Below are 14,695 nucleotides of genomic sequence, written 5' to 3' on the forward strand. Positions count from 1 at the left end.
AAAATGCCTGATAAAGGACAGGAATTCAGACATTTTTGTTATGCAATTTCAGATCAAGCTGTTTCCCCCTCTCTTTCACTATTTACGCTGGTGGAAATGTATCCTGTCAAAACACATGTTTCAAAGTCAGTCCGCTCTCTGAGGCCCTCTGATCTGAAGTTCTATGAATCTTCTGCGCTGTCGACAAAAGTTTGCTGTTGAGGAAAGATAAGGTTAGGTTCAGACAAAGTCACTTAAATCTTTGGACGTTATTCTGCTACGTACGCGCTTCCCCAGCACCATCGTCTATCCACGCACATGCAAGCAAGCACATGATCAAACACAGTGTGCACAAGGACGTGATAAAAGCCAGAAAAGTTTGAAAAACACACACAAGCGCACACACCAAAATCAAGATTCACACAGACTTTGTTACTAACTTCTTTTCCCCCTACTGATCAGATGGATAGTTATGGATTGCAGTAGGGGGGAAAGACATGTATAGCAGGAGAGCAAGATTTGATTTGATTTGGAGGCAGAGGGCCTGTGGCATACCTACAATCTACCACAGCCGATAGGAAGGCAGACAGAGAAAAACTAGCAGCATGTCCTCATTAGCATAGCAATTCCATACTAACAGAGGGGGGTGTTTGGGATTGAAGGTCAGCAGCACACAAGGAACCCACAGGAAAGATAGAGACAGTGGCGATATACAAGAGTGGCGCGGTGCCCTGGAAGAAATTTGGGTATAGGGAAAAGAGCAAACAAACTGATCTGAAGCTGTATTGAAGAAAGATGCAGCAGAGCTGTTTTTGTTGACTGGAGCTGCTGATATGCAAGTTTGAGACGCAAACGTTGTCCTCATAAAATCGACTTTTAGAGCCCCTTTCTAATTCACACTATTCAAGATGTGTGTCATCACCAATCGAATTAATGTTAGCAGGCTATTATTAATGGTTTATCCAGTCAGTGCAAACTGACCTTTTTTGGGATTCTAGTTATGACTTGAAATGAGATGAGTCAGAGTGAAGGGCAGAAAAAGGCAGCTACTAAACTAAGACAACCTTTAAATAAAGAAGAGATAATGGGCCGCCTGAAGGGATGAAGAGGCACAGCAGAAGTGAAGAAACAAAAGAGGATGAATCTTAAACTAGAATTTGGAGGCACCAGCAGACAGAAGGAACAAAAGCACACATGTTTAGAAGTGGGAGCTCTTGAAACGGATTCAAAACTTCTCAAGTGGGTTCCCTCGGTGAAATGGTACGAATCAAATTCTTGATATTTTGTTGTTGGCAAAGCACTATGGAGAAAAGTTATTAATGCACCTGACATTTGAAGAACTTAACTTTAGGACTGCATTTTTTATTCTATATAATAAATGCACTCCCCACCTCTCCATTTATGCTCTGTATCTCTGAAAGCTTTTTCCAGCACTCTGCCAATCTGACTATCATTAGGCAGATCAGGTTATCATCCCCTCAGATTCAATCTTCCCCGCTGTCACAAATGTCACTGCCTCTGAGCACAAATGTGTGGTGTGGCGATATATTGGTTGTTCAAATAAGATGAAGAGAAGGATTTTAAATCAGTCCGCTGTGCCTTGTGGGGGTGTGGTTCCGGCTTGACTTGAGCATTTCTAAAATAGAGAAATGGAAAATTGTTCTGCAACTAGAGAAAGTGGGACACAGCATAGGAGAAGTGATTATCAGTGCATTCAGATTACGAAACGAAGAGATAATTGAGCTAACGGCAGAATGAAGGGGTGGGGGTAGAAATATTTAGCCTCTGAATTGCAAATGCAGTTTTCCCTGGTTTGAGATGAAACTTAATTAAAAGAGTTAAGTTAAACTTCAGAAGAAAAGCGTTAGTGTTACTTCACGCCGACTACAGAGTCAAGCTCAGACAATTCCGGTTCAGCTGGGCTCAATACAAGTTGACATCAGCTGATAGCTCAGCTCGCCTACCTACACATGCAATTAGCAAACCTCATACAGGGTGTGCTATTTAGGCTGCTGTAAACGGGCTAAACCCCAGCCTATGCTTTCAGTCTCATATCTCGTAACTGCCTCCGTTTTTGCACCTATGTGTAAGGAGCCATGCATACTGTGGATTAAATAACTATCTAAACTGCTACTAAACTACAAGACATGTGAAGCAACCACAACAAGCAACATATGCCATCATCATTTAAAAACAAAGATTTGACTAGAAAAAGCCATGCTGCATCTTTCTTTTGCCTGAATAAGTGAGACAGAGAGGGGAGAGGTAAAAGCGTGAGGGGTGAGTGGCAAATGAGTACCTTTCTTCTTTGCTGCATTTTGTACTGGCATCAGGAATATCCAAGCTTTTACTGTAAACTGATTTACTAGTGAGACAGGAGATAAAGTGAGCAGAGAGTCAGTCTCTGTTTATGTTTGTCTACAATGCAGCCTGCTGCCACTGGATCCAGACTCACTGTCAGAGCTGTAAAAACACCACAGGGCTGCTAGATCCTCCTCACACACAAACGCAGGACAAGGTCTGTCTTTACTGGTTCATTTAAAAAGGTATTGATTTTTAAAAGAGAGAGTTTTTCTCCTCACTTCTGCGCGTACCTTTGTCCATGCTGTGTCATATCGATAGCCCTCCTGGCCGGGACAGGTGAGCCTCCGTCCGTGACACTGAGGACCTCCATGGACTTCCTCTCTGGTCTCCTCTTGCCATGACGATTCAACATGGGAGAGTCCACTCTCTTCCTCGGAGGATCTGTGTGTGACAGAAAAAGACATGGTGATTTGGAATAAATGCAAAGCACCAGACACGTGTCCATGTTACTGCGAGTATATCTATGTGCTGCTCAGTTTTGTGTATATGTGAGGGTTTGAGTGATGTTTAGGGCTGATCGCAATGACATTTTAACTAATAGTGAATAAGTAATGGTTTCCTCCCAGACCTTGAACTAATGGCCACTGTATTGACTGTATCACATTCACTGAAGAGGGAGTCTATTCATCAAGATGTCGGTATCTCAGAGCAGTTACTCACATACACACATTTGCACGTAATACTCCTGTTTCAGTGTTCTTGTCAGAAAATAACCCTGGCAGACGTCTAAGCAGAGCATCTCCGTCTCTACTCAGACTTCTGTGGGTGGAAATCTGTGCTTGGTTGCGGTGTACGGATGATAGAATATCTTTTCTTTTTTTGAAGAGTTAATATCTGAGCCAAAGCAGTTGGGGGGGGGTGACAGTTTTTTAAAAATAAAAATAAACTTCTCTGCCCTATTGACACCTTCTATTTCTGCTACTACATTTCATTGAAAAGCTTATTTATTTTCAATAAGCAGAATGCTTTTTCTACTGCAGAGCCAATCCACCGCTACTGGAGCCGATTCAATTTCTTCTTAACAGAGGAAAACACTGCAGAATCGTTCAGAAACTGGGAGCATTCATGAGTTACCTTTTTGTAGTGCTTAGTATTGTGCAAATTGGATGGTTTTGTTTGTGTAAACAGATGACTAGTTTTAAAAAATCATTAAAAAACAGGCACGATTCTTACATGGTGGTACAGTTCATACGTACTGTGTGTCATATTGTGGTTTAGCTTTCTGAGTTGTTCTTTTTTAAAAGAATATCATTTTCTAATGTTACACTCTTTATGAACAATTCTCTCGTTGTTCCAGGGCTCACCAATCTCATTGCGAGGGGGAAGATTCTGGTCCTCCTGACTAGGGTACCTCTCCTTTCGATCCAATAGCAAGAAGTAGATCATCTTCTCTTGGTTGTCACTGCAAAAAGGTGGCAGTAAAAAGACTCTTGAAATGTCAGGAAAAGTAAAAATACTTAATTAATTCCTACACAACCATGCGTATAATTAGATACCTAGGGTGTGTAGGGGGAAAAAAAGTACTCATACCATATCAAACTGTAAAATCCCTCACTATGATTAATGTTCTATAATGTTTTGAGATTCTTTGTGAAGCACCAATAAATATCTCTCATCATTAAAACAAAAGTTTAGTTTTACAGATCATTAAGCCGTCGTGTAATAATATGCATGCATTTTTTAAGACGCGGCACATCTCTATATGCAGAGTCGACTGGTAAGTTTATGAAAGTCTCAAAACATTACGAGTTCAACCTTTTCTTTCTCAGTAAATCAGGAAGCCTAATATCTTTAGCCTCTAGGCCAATATTCTCTATGCAAAATTCCCAGGGACTGGCCCTCTATAATAAAGACAGATTGGAAAGCAGTAGGAGGCAAAGAGACAAGGACCTGCAACTTCAGCTAAAATGAAACAGGGGAAGGGAGATAGAGACCACAGATTTTCCTCCAGTCCAGCACTATTACGAGATCCTCCCAGGAGAAAGGAAGAAAATGGAAGGGATGGGTAGAGGGCACAGTGATGGAGTAATGCTTGCTTAGCATTAAAGTGGAGAGGATAGGCAAATGTAAAATAGTGGTAAAGGAGGAAAAGGAAACAAAGAAAAACTGCAACATCTGCACACTGGACACACATTGATAACAAACAACTGTATGAAAGTCAAGGACAGCACACACACACAGTAGAGAAAAATATTAGAAACTGCAACTGAGACACAAATATTAAAAGCAGAACAACAACAATTTGACCCATGAGCATGTTCACAGTGGAAACCAGGATCAGTTTAAAGGGAATGTATCTGGTGGCAAACGGTGTAAGCGCTGTGTGATAACAATTAAGTGATCTATGGCTTCTGACATCTAAAGCGACAGCCTAGCAGGATTTTACAGGAGCTGGGGAAAACCAAGGCTGAGTGAGCACACAGACACAACACACCTATCCTTTCATTGCAGTGCTCTCTTCTTTTATCAAAACAACCACCAATCCCCATTCTCTTTTTTCTCCTTCGTACTACTGTCTGCTGTACAGCCATTTACTCACTCATCTGAGAGCAGGTCTTTCAGTAATTTGTTTTTGTCTCTGAAGCAGCCCAAAGAGTGCATGCTGTCCAGTACGTCGGGATCGATATCTTCTGCAGAGGGCAGGCTGCGGATGGTCACCTTCCTGGGAACTGGCTGCTCTGGCTCTGGTTCATTTTTGCCTCCTCTGTTAATACAAAGACATTCAAAAAGAAATAAGGACAATATCAGTGGGTTTGGTTGCTACTGCTACTAATTTTCAGTAATTTAATTTGGTTTTTTCATATAGAAACTTGCATTTGGAACACAATTGTGTAAAATCGTAGATGTACAAACTTTAATATGACCTTTTGTGTCAGTATGACTTTAGTTTATATTAAGAGACTTTTAAAGTCACAGGTTTTCCTCAGGTGTAGGCACTTTTGCATGTTCCAGAGGGTGATTGTGTCAGCAGGATTCAGGCAGATGACTTAGTCATGCTGTTATATTCAGCAACCTGCCTCTTCTACTCTGGCGTGATTTCTAAATGTAGTTTCTTCATTATTATTATTATTAGATTAATTTATGTCACCTTTGTCTGCTGTTTTTTTACATGCACACACACATTTATATTCTTTAGGGCTGAAATAAAACGTTATACTGCACAGTCCATTTTCACAAAGATTTCTATAATATTCTAGATGTTTCTTTCACACACAAACCTACTACTTCTGGAAATGCGCCAATGCTTAGAAGTTATTACAGAGACAGATTTGAACTCACACACTTCCACTTTTTACCTCCCTAAATCTATTATTTTTCCTTCAGTGAACCCAGTGAAGCATAAACCTCACTGGCAGCTATTGAAATGACACAGACCTCCACTTTTCTATATGCTGTGAACTTGTGAACCAGACCTACATTGATTGTTCACCCCACATAACCACCAACACTCCTGTTTCAGTATGTGCATATAAATTCGGGTGGTAAGGGTAATGAAAAAGAAATCTAAATATATAACAGTCCAACTTCAATAAATCAAGTCTTCACGAGGACTTATAATGCCGACCCACGGGTGAAACTGTTACTTAAGTTTTGATTTATATGGAAAGCCGGTGAGGTCATAATTCGCTGCATTCTCCCTGCTATTCAATGTTTTATTATCACCAGCTGGCTGACTCTTCTGGCAAAATAAACAATCCCCTCAAAACAGGTTTATCTGTGCTCAAAAATCAAACATTTCTTTCTTTTTAACATCCCACAGTTAGAAAAAATGAAAGCACCACTAAGCGTACTTTAGACAGACGTCAAAACAAGAAAATCCGTGGTCATATCATATGGCTCCAGAAAAAACAAATCATCCACAACTAAGGAACATGGTTTAAATAGTCCATTTACCCTTTTTCCATTTTAACTGCTTATCCAATTTGGGTTCAAAGAGAGTACACCATACTGCATACAGCAAGTACCATGTATGTCATGCAGTCCTCCCCCTCCACCATATCTTGACCTCATCCAGGTTGTCCCGGGCATCTTGTCCAAAATCTCTACCAGCCATTTGCTCACTGTGCACCATCACCCTCGCCAGCATCTTAATGCCTCCTACCTTCATGTGTGATTCTGAGGTTCCTTCTCATTAGCCTCATTTGCCTGTCTGTACCCAGCACACAGGCTCTGACATGACTTTAGATTCCTTCTGAAATGGTACTGTGTATGCTTACTAGGCAGAGTTTGGGGCCGTGGTCAGTGGCGGAAAGGTTGGAATTGTTGATTCTATCAAAGTTGGCATTGTCTCCAATTCTGTTTTTCTGCATTTCAGTGCATTTTTATCAAGGATAATGTCAACAATATGAGCCCCTTTCTGTCAGAACATAAGAAGCACATAAGAGCCATCCTTGGTCTGCATTCAGCCATGAAACCATACATGAGCTACATGCATGATCACTGGCTTTTACATTTTGTCTGTCTTGCCTAATTTTCATTCTTTGAATGCAAGTTGTATTTATTTAGGTGAAAATTGTTTCATTTATTGCTAAAAGAGTGACTGATTCAATAAAGATCTTAAGGACACTAACCATTTGGTTCAGTAAACAGGAATAAGTTCTTTAGAAATTGAAAAAAGTGAAAAATGCTTAATATCAGAGAGAATAAGATGATTTTTAACTTTGCCAGCTTTTCACAGTTTCTACTTCATGGCAATTTTTTATGGCTGTAGTTTGCCGAGGTTGAATTATACTAATGTTTCTGCAACTGTTTATATAAACAATCAGTTTTACAACCTTTCTTATATAGGACTTAACTGTTTTCGTGGGACACTTAGTTTCAGAAAGTTAACTAAACTATCTGTTTGGCCTGGCACTGCGTTCTTCATCATCACAGCTCCAGGCAAGTGTTCTGAAAGATTGTTGGAACAATCACCATCTAAAAATACAGGGTTGATGGCTTTATTCAATTTTGTGTCAAAAGTTTTTCTTTTTGTGATTTTGACATGTTTTTTTTATTTTATTTTATTTTATTTTATTATGTTTTTACATCACAGATGAGTTGCCTGTGGAAAATGACCACATTTGTCAGACAAATGTCACCTCTCATTCATTCATTTATAAGTTCATTCATTCAGCCAGTCACTTGACAAGCCAGCCTGCCGTGCAGAGACAGATAGCATGGCAACTTCCTCACTGACAAAACTCATACTACATTAGTCTTCTTGCCTAGCTCTTGTCTCCTCTTGTTTCTTATATCAGTCTTCCTGTGTTTACATGATCTTTCAGTACAGGACAGAAACCATAACTCAGCCCCTTCCAAGATGCAGACTCTCCTCTGATGATTCATCGTTGGTATTGCATTGCCAAAAGCAATCCTCAAACCTACTGGTAAATGTTTTTAATACTTAACAAAACACTTGTAAATTATTAAAATCTATTATAAGAACACTGTTATGAGAAAAATAAATAAATCTCATGATAATGGAGAGCATATTTGAAGATGTAAACACTTTAAATCGTGGATACAGATAAGTAGGATGCTCAAAGACACCCCCTTAAAAACTGATTTTCTCTTCTATTGAATGGTGTTGTTATTAAGTCAAGACCTACAGGGCTTTATACACCTTCACACATTAAGATCATGGATGACAAGGAGGTTAAGTAAATTCTTCCACTTGATCACTTTTCACTTTAATGAAGTAGTGTAAATTTAAAAACAGTGTAATTTTCAAAAGAGACTGACCGCACACAAAAAAAGTTTGTGGAACTACAGTGAAACAGAGACAGTTGTTTGAATGATGTTTCAGGAAAAGCCAATGTTGTCAAATTATAGCAAATCTACTGATCGATAATGGCCAAACCAGTAACGACTAGGCCCCTTTTTGAATAATGTGCTCTGGATGGAAAGCTATAAGATAGAGACACAACTGGAGCCTTTAGTAGAAGAGCCTCATGCATACTCTATTTGTGTATTCATATCTCTAGCATTTATTAATTTCTTTTCCCAGTTAATAAACTCGTTTATTTACAAGTGTACAATAAATTATCTCAAAATATTTGTTAGCCTAAAAAGGTGGGTACACCCCTTTCGACATGTCAAACGCTGGGTACACTGAGGTTAGCTGGGTTCAGTCTAGTCTTCATCATCTGGTTCCTGCTGCCCTGCTCTCTGTTCAGCTGACCATATGCCTCACATCCTCTTTCACGCACTACCAATTTACCCCCACAGCCTGGAGTCGTGCCCTGCTTAAATGTACTCTTGTGTACAGAGCTGGAACTCAAAGTCATTTTTCATGTGCCAGCTCCCTTCAGGTTTACAAGCCCTGCAGAATAGCTGAAGGGAGGACAGGAGTGTAAACATAAAGAAAACAAAACAAAACAGAGGACTACTTACATGTACCATGTGTGCTTCTGGATCTGTTCTAACTGGAGAAGTAATGAGAAAAGAAAAAATGAAGATCAGTTCACAAAATGCAATTCACTGGAAAATAGTATCATGTTGTTGACAAGAGAATAAAACGATAAACGAAGGTATAGAAATTGTTGGCACATTACAACGCCAGTAAGTATTGAACTTACGAAGTTTCAAGGAAATAAAACAGAGACAATACAGGCAGGTTAAGGTGTGGAAGTAAATAATGAGACCTTCAAATGTTAAGACTGCCAATGGAAAAAAAACATATTGAGGAAAAGGAGAGAAAGGTTCAGCAAAGGCAAAAAGAGGAAGGTGATACAACTGAGCTAAACACAGAGAATATTATCTCCCTCACACATGCAGCTGACCCTGCCAAGCCCTCTGGTCTGAAGGGAATCTCCTATTCTCATCCTCTTCCCATTTCACTGACTCACACACTCACTTTTTTTAATACTACCCTTGTCATCGCACATCTAGAGTGGCCACTTTGTCACCAACCCTGTCAGCGTAGTCTTTTGTCAAAAAAGGAAAAGCAGAAAGAGAGGAACAGCGGGCAAAATAGCAACAAAGGAAGATGTCTGCTAGAATGACTCCACAGTGTTTCAACTGCCCACAGAAGGAAAGCGGATCAATGTCACTGCTGGGACTTTTTAATTTGCTCAAGCTGTTGTTGTGGAACCACAGGAGATACACACGACAGCTCTAATTATTGTCACTTATTCAGATGCATAGTTCTCGTGTCAGTGTCTCCATCAATGTCTTGATGTTACCACTTCCCTAGAGAATTTACCTCTGTGCTTCAGCACCGATGCATGCCTTCCTGAGATGTTAGTGCAATCACAGAGCCGAGAAGACTGTGGTTACTGACTATAGGTGACTCTACCACAGAGGTCGTGATATTGACAAGGACACCCTGCCAGTCAGATAGAGACTAGTGGGTGACCTACTCTGTCCGACTTTTATTGAAGGCCTGGAGGCAAGAGTCTGGTATCTCACACAGGGTTGAAAGTGATGTGGTTTGAAACGTAGAATCACATCAATCAGTTTCTAAATGTGTCACTACTGATTCCAGCTGCTTTCAGGCAGAAGAGATGCTGTATAATACTGGCTGAGAATGTTCTGTCCACATCGAGGTGTATATTTATCAAGGTGCTGCATATGTGATTCTCAGCTTACTTGTGTTTGTAGGTCTGTAAGCAGAAAGAGAACAGTCACATGGCTGTTCAGTGGAGGAAGGACCACAATCTGTGTTTACAGTAGAGACTTACTCTGTTGTTTCAAGTCATAATATACAGAAACACAAAGTCAGATGTATAAGTATTTGGAAACTGTGTAACTGAAAGATGTGCTTGAAGTTAAAACTTTCAGCTGTGATTCAAGGGATTTAACAAAAGATTTAATCCTTCTAGTTTCACAGGCTCCAAACTAATTGCATAATTTAATGATAAGCAGTCGTGTTACGGCCATGAATCAAAGAATTCCAGCTGAATGTTTTTAGCAACAAAATTACCAAGGTTGTGTCACTGCCTAAATACTTACAGACTTTATTCAATTAAATAGACAGTTAAGAACAGCTTTTACACAATGAACAAACATTGAATTAACCTCCTAAGACCCAAACTCTTTCATGGCATGCATTTTTAATTTCTCTTTGCTATTTGGGGCGACTGGGACCTGATGAATGTAAAAAGAAAGAATTACGTAGAATATATAAAACATATAATATGTACGTCCTGCTCGTACTCGATTGAACCCCATGTGACCGATGGAAATGTTCTAACTATTCATGAGATAGATTCTGCAAGGTGCCCGAAACTTGCATCGGAGATTTTGGTTCATGTTGCTGCACATCCTTGATGTGGGTTTCCTGTTCCACTAAATTCCAAAGTTGATCTCTTGGATTGAGATCTGTAAACTATGGAGGCCATTTGTGTACGGTGAACTCGTTGCCATGTTCAAGTAACCAGTTTGAGATTATTTTAGATGATGATTAGCTCTCTGACGAGGCACATTATCCTGCTGGAGGCAGCCATTGAAAAAAGGGCGCACCGTGGTCATGAAGGGACAGACGTGGTCAACATCAATATTCAGGTAGGCTGCGCCATTTTAGATATGCTCACTTGGTGCTAAACAGTCCAAAGTGTGCCAACTGCCTGAACTGTTGATACAAAGTAGGGGGTCTATTTATGCTTTCATGTTTTTCATCCAAATATTGCATCAGAAATGGAGACTAATATATTATAAAAATATTCAATTTTCCAATTTTGGTGAGCTAATGCTATTTGTAGCCTTGGTTTCTCTGTTCTTAGCTGACAGGAGCAGTCCCTGGTCTATTCTTCAGCTGCTGTTGCAAATCTGCTCCAAGATCTGACGTGTTGTGGTTTTAACAAGTGGTTATCCCAGCATTTCAACAGTGTGTGAAATCACCTTTCTTCCCATTCTGATGCTTTTTTTTTTTTTTTACTTTAGCAGGTTGTCTTGACAATTTCTGCTGCCATGTGATTGGCTGAGTAGCTGTTCATATTAAAAAGCAGCTGAACATTAGGCTTAAGAAGAAGAGATGTTCTTTTCCTCCACATGAATGCTAAACCCCATTTTCTTCAGCTTTACTCTTACTGTAGTCATTGCAGTCTTTGTAATTGCTGAGAGAGCAGTAACAGAAGGATCGGTAAGTATTTCAGATTCCGAGATAACCCTTGCCAATTTTGGCAAGTCTTTAAAAGATTACATTGGCCTAAAAACAATTGTCATCATTAAAACAAAGTGTTTCAGTCCACTTCTAGAAAGGTTCTGGTGTCTCTTACAAAAAACAAAACACCTTCTTTATTTCCATCTAGGAACTTTGCTCTTTATTATAGTAATCTAGTCAATTCTCTGTATTACTCAGGTACCATGAGGAGGCAGATCTTTCCACGGTGTCTTTTATAATTTGAATACTGAAGATGAGATGATTGCGCTGAGGTGGTTGGCTTAGTTGCCTCTGGGTCCCTGACTGCACAGACAGGAAATGGAGAGAAAGGCTTTTATTGGCCTAAGCCCCTTAATCCCAGGTACGTGCCCTCCCACTCAAACTCTGAGGAGGCCTTGACTTTGTGTGTTTACTTGTGTGCGTCTGCTTACAAACCTAATTAACAGAAGGTGACAATACACCTACTGAAACACAGCCCGTATTTAGAGTCTGATTGCCCCATTGATTTGATTCAGCAAACATTATTATGGAAATAATCCCACATAAGTGAATGTCATATTCCATTATGATGTCATTTTTGCCCCTCAGTGTACCTGGCTCAGGTCTGACTAGCGGTCACTATAAACTCCACGAATGCTCGATCTAACGAGGATATTTGACATTCCTCGAGGTTACAACACATCCCCTGAGCTCTGTGTGGAGTCCTGATGCAAGAGAGGAGCAGACAGGTAGCATATTCTCTCCCAGCAGCATGGTCTGCATGTAACCCTTTGACTAGGACATTGCTGGAGGCTGGTGGACATATCTAGGGAATCTCAGGGTGACCTGTCCTCATCAGACAGAGGGACCAGAAAAATAAATAATATAGTGTGCATAGTGCATAATAAAAAGGTTTGATCTTTCTGTTTCTTGTTTCAATACAAATGAGCATCCTGCATATGAACATCTCTTTTCATGTCGGTTTCTAAACTTTATTTTTCTGCTGCTACTCCTGCCGCTGTTTTTCACATTCCTGTTACTTTACTCTTACTCATTCTGACACGGTTTGAGATGATTTAATGCATAAAGAAATGGAGCAGCAACATTCGCCAAGGGTGGTGTCATCACCACCCTTGGCGAATGTTGCTGGCAAGTGCATGAAAATAGTTTTGTTTGATGCACTGATTCACAGAGATACCTGGAGAAGCTGTGTGCATACAGTAAAAATGAGGATGTGATTAAATACAGTAACTTGCAGACTGGATGTAGCTTTGTGCACTGTTCTGAATGTGAAATGCAGGATAACAAAGAAGGGCTCCACTGTCTCTCTGGTAAACATGTCCGTTTTTTAGTTCTTTCATTATTTACATTCGTCTATCTCTCTCAACCCGACACTCCGTCCTTTATATCTCTGTTCTTGCTCTCTAATCCGGTTACCTTGCCAAGGTGATCAGTGTGCGGTACACAAGCAACACTCCTCTCCTGAATCCACACAATGTACTTGAACTTACACAGAACTGGGAATGATACAAACACATTTGTATCAAGAAAGAACAACAGCACCAAACTGATACTATATATTTTAGTTTAAGTTAGTTGATCTTACTCTTACTCCACATCTGTCCAAATATTTTCCAGGAATAGTTTCTTGAATTATGTATAAAATTAATTTGTAGTTTCTAAAATGTAATTAGTAAACACTGTTGGTAGTAAATATTAACTACGAAATATTTTTTGCTGATAGACTGTACTGTTTAAGTTCTAGGTACTATACAAATACTGAATTAGATAAAAGTAGAACCTTCTTCACTCCATTTGTGGGGCAGGTTATTGCACCCATCTTGGAGAACTTTCAAAAGCTGTTCAGTGGAAATATGCTGTCTCATTTGCATCCGTCTTTTAATGTAGTCCTAGGCAGACTCGGTGATGTTGACATGATAATAGGACATTATGTTGATGCTGAGGACTCTGCAAAGCCATGTTATCTGTTGCAGAAGTTCCTCTTCTTATTGAAGATTGCTCTTTATGATTCTGTCTGTATGTCTGGGCTTGCTGCAATGCTAACAATCTTAACTTCTAAAATGCCCCTAAAACCTCTGCACCATATTAGATTTCATGTCCCTTTTATTCCCTATGCATAAAGAGGTAAGGTTGCAAAGTGTACTGAGTACTTTTATGTGCATAAAAGATATGCACAAATACACACAATTCTGAGTTAACACCGAGTCTCTTTACTGAACTGACCGTTAATCTTTTGGAGGCATCCACTTCAATCATGCCACGGAGAAGGTTCTGACAATCTGGAGGGATGAAGTGTGGCATGTGAAACACACCCAGCTTCACCTTCTCCAAAAGATTCCTTAAGTTGTCATCATCAAACGGTAGGGCGCCCTGAAGAAACATAAAGGCAGAGAAAAGAGAAAAGAAAAGAGACTGAAATGATAGTTGGCAGACGTGACAAGTAGGAGCAGGGAACTAAGTAGAGAAGAAAGAATTTGCGGTTAATACAACAGCAGCATTATGACAGAGAAAATGATTTTAACTGACTGAAGTCACAAAAGAAAAAAAAGATTATTAATGACTAACAAGACTCGCTAGAAGAAACAAAAACACATTTCGAATCTTAATCCTGCACGACTTAAAAATTCAGCTTGCTTTCGCAACTCATTCAACTCTTCAGTTGGAGCATTTTGCCCTAAACAGCAACGCTAAATAAATAATAAACAGCAGTGAGCTGAAAACAGGGCTTCGCTAATAATTACCCAGATTTCTCATTTACCTCATTCATTTAGAATTCTTTCATAAGAGTCATTTATCAGAGGGTGCTGACACCTCACAGATGTAGCAATTTGATGAATGGCAACCTCAATCACAAGAGAAGATGGAGGGGTGGAGAAAGATGGAAAGGGTGAGGAAAATACAGAAAGAGCTGCTGAGAAATAAAGAGGCAGGAAAAAGGAAGGTAGACTTGTGTAACAGATGATCTGAGTGCAGCCTAACTCCTGCGGAGTATGCGTGTCTCCCACAATCAGACAAATGGTTATCTCGCGGCTAGTCAGCAGGACGAAACTGAAGAGAGACAGCATTTTTCTGCAGTCAAGCAGCAGAGGCGGAAAAAAAACTTTTGTTTGGAGCGAGAAAAGCGTGGTCATGATGGAGATAATGGTAAGCAACATCAGTTTTATGCAACACAACAGTACTAAGTATACTATCCTTAAAACAAGCGCACACACACATAAGACAGACAGAGTGGAGGGAGAGAGCGGCAAAAACAAAGACAAATACACA

The 14,695-nt window shown here is 39.9% G+C and overlaps 1 protein-coding gene across 4 annotated transcripts in view; it reads right to left on the minus strand.

Moving 5' to 3' along the window:
- The window catches only part of brsk2a (BR serine/threonine kinase 2a), a 177,060-nt gene that overhangs the window by 17,313 nt on the left and 145,052 nt on the right, over positions 1–14,695 (minus strand). For all 4 annotated transcript variants that reach the window (XM_085461386.1, XM_085461387.1, XM_085461385.1 and 1 more), the window contains 5 exons: positions 13,652–13,798; positions 8,719–8,750; positions 4,883–5,047; positions 3,648–3,745; positions 2,574–2,724 (listed from right to left, as the gene is read on the minus strand). In XM_085461386.1, the coding sequence (XP_085317512.1) occupies positions 2,574–2,724; positions 3,648–3,745; positions 4,883–5,047; positions 8,719–8,750; positions 13,652–13,798 (593 nt within the window). The remainder of the gene's footprint in view (positions 1–2,573; positions 2,725–3,647; positions 3,746–4,882; positions 5,048–8,718; positions 8,751–13,651; positions 13,799–14,695) is intronic.

The sequence above is a fragment of the Copadichromis virginalis genome, linkage group LG7 (genome assembly GCF_057382275.1).
Source record: "Copadichromis virginalis isolate Kocher_CV1m ecotype Utaka linkage group LG7, C_Virginalis_male_GT1.1, whole genome shotgun sequence".
Classification (NCBI taxonomy): domain Eukaryota; kingdom Metazoa; phylum Chordata; class Actinopteri; order Cichliformes; family Cichlidae; genus Copadichromis; species Copadichromis virginalis.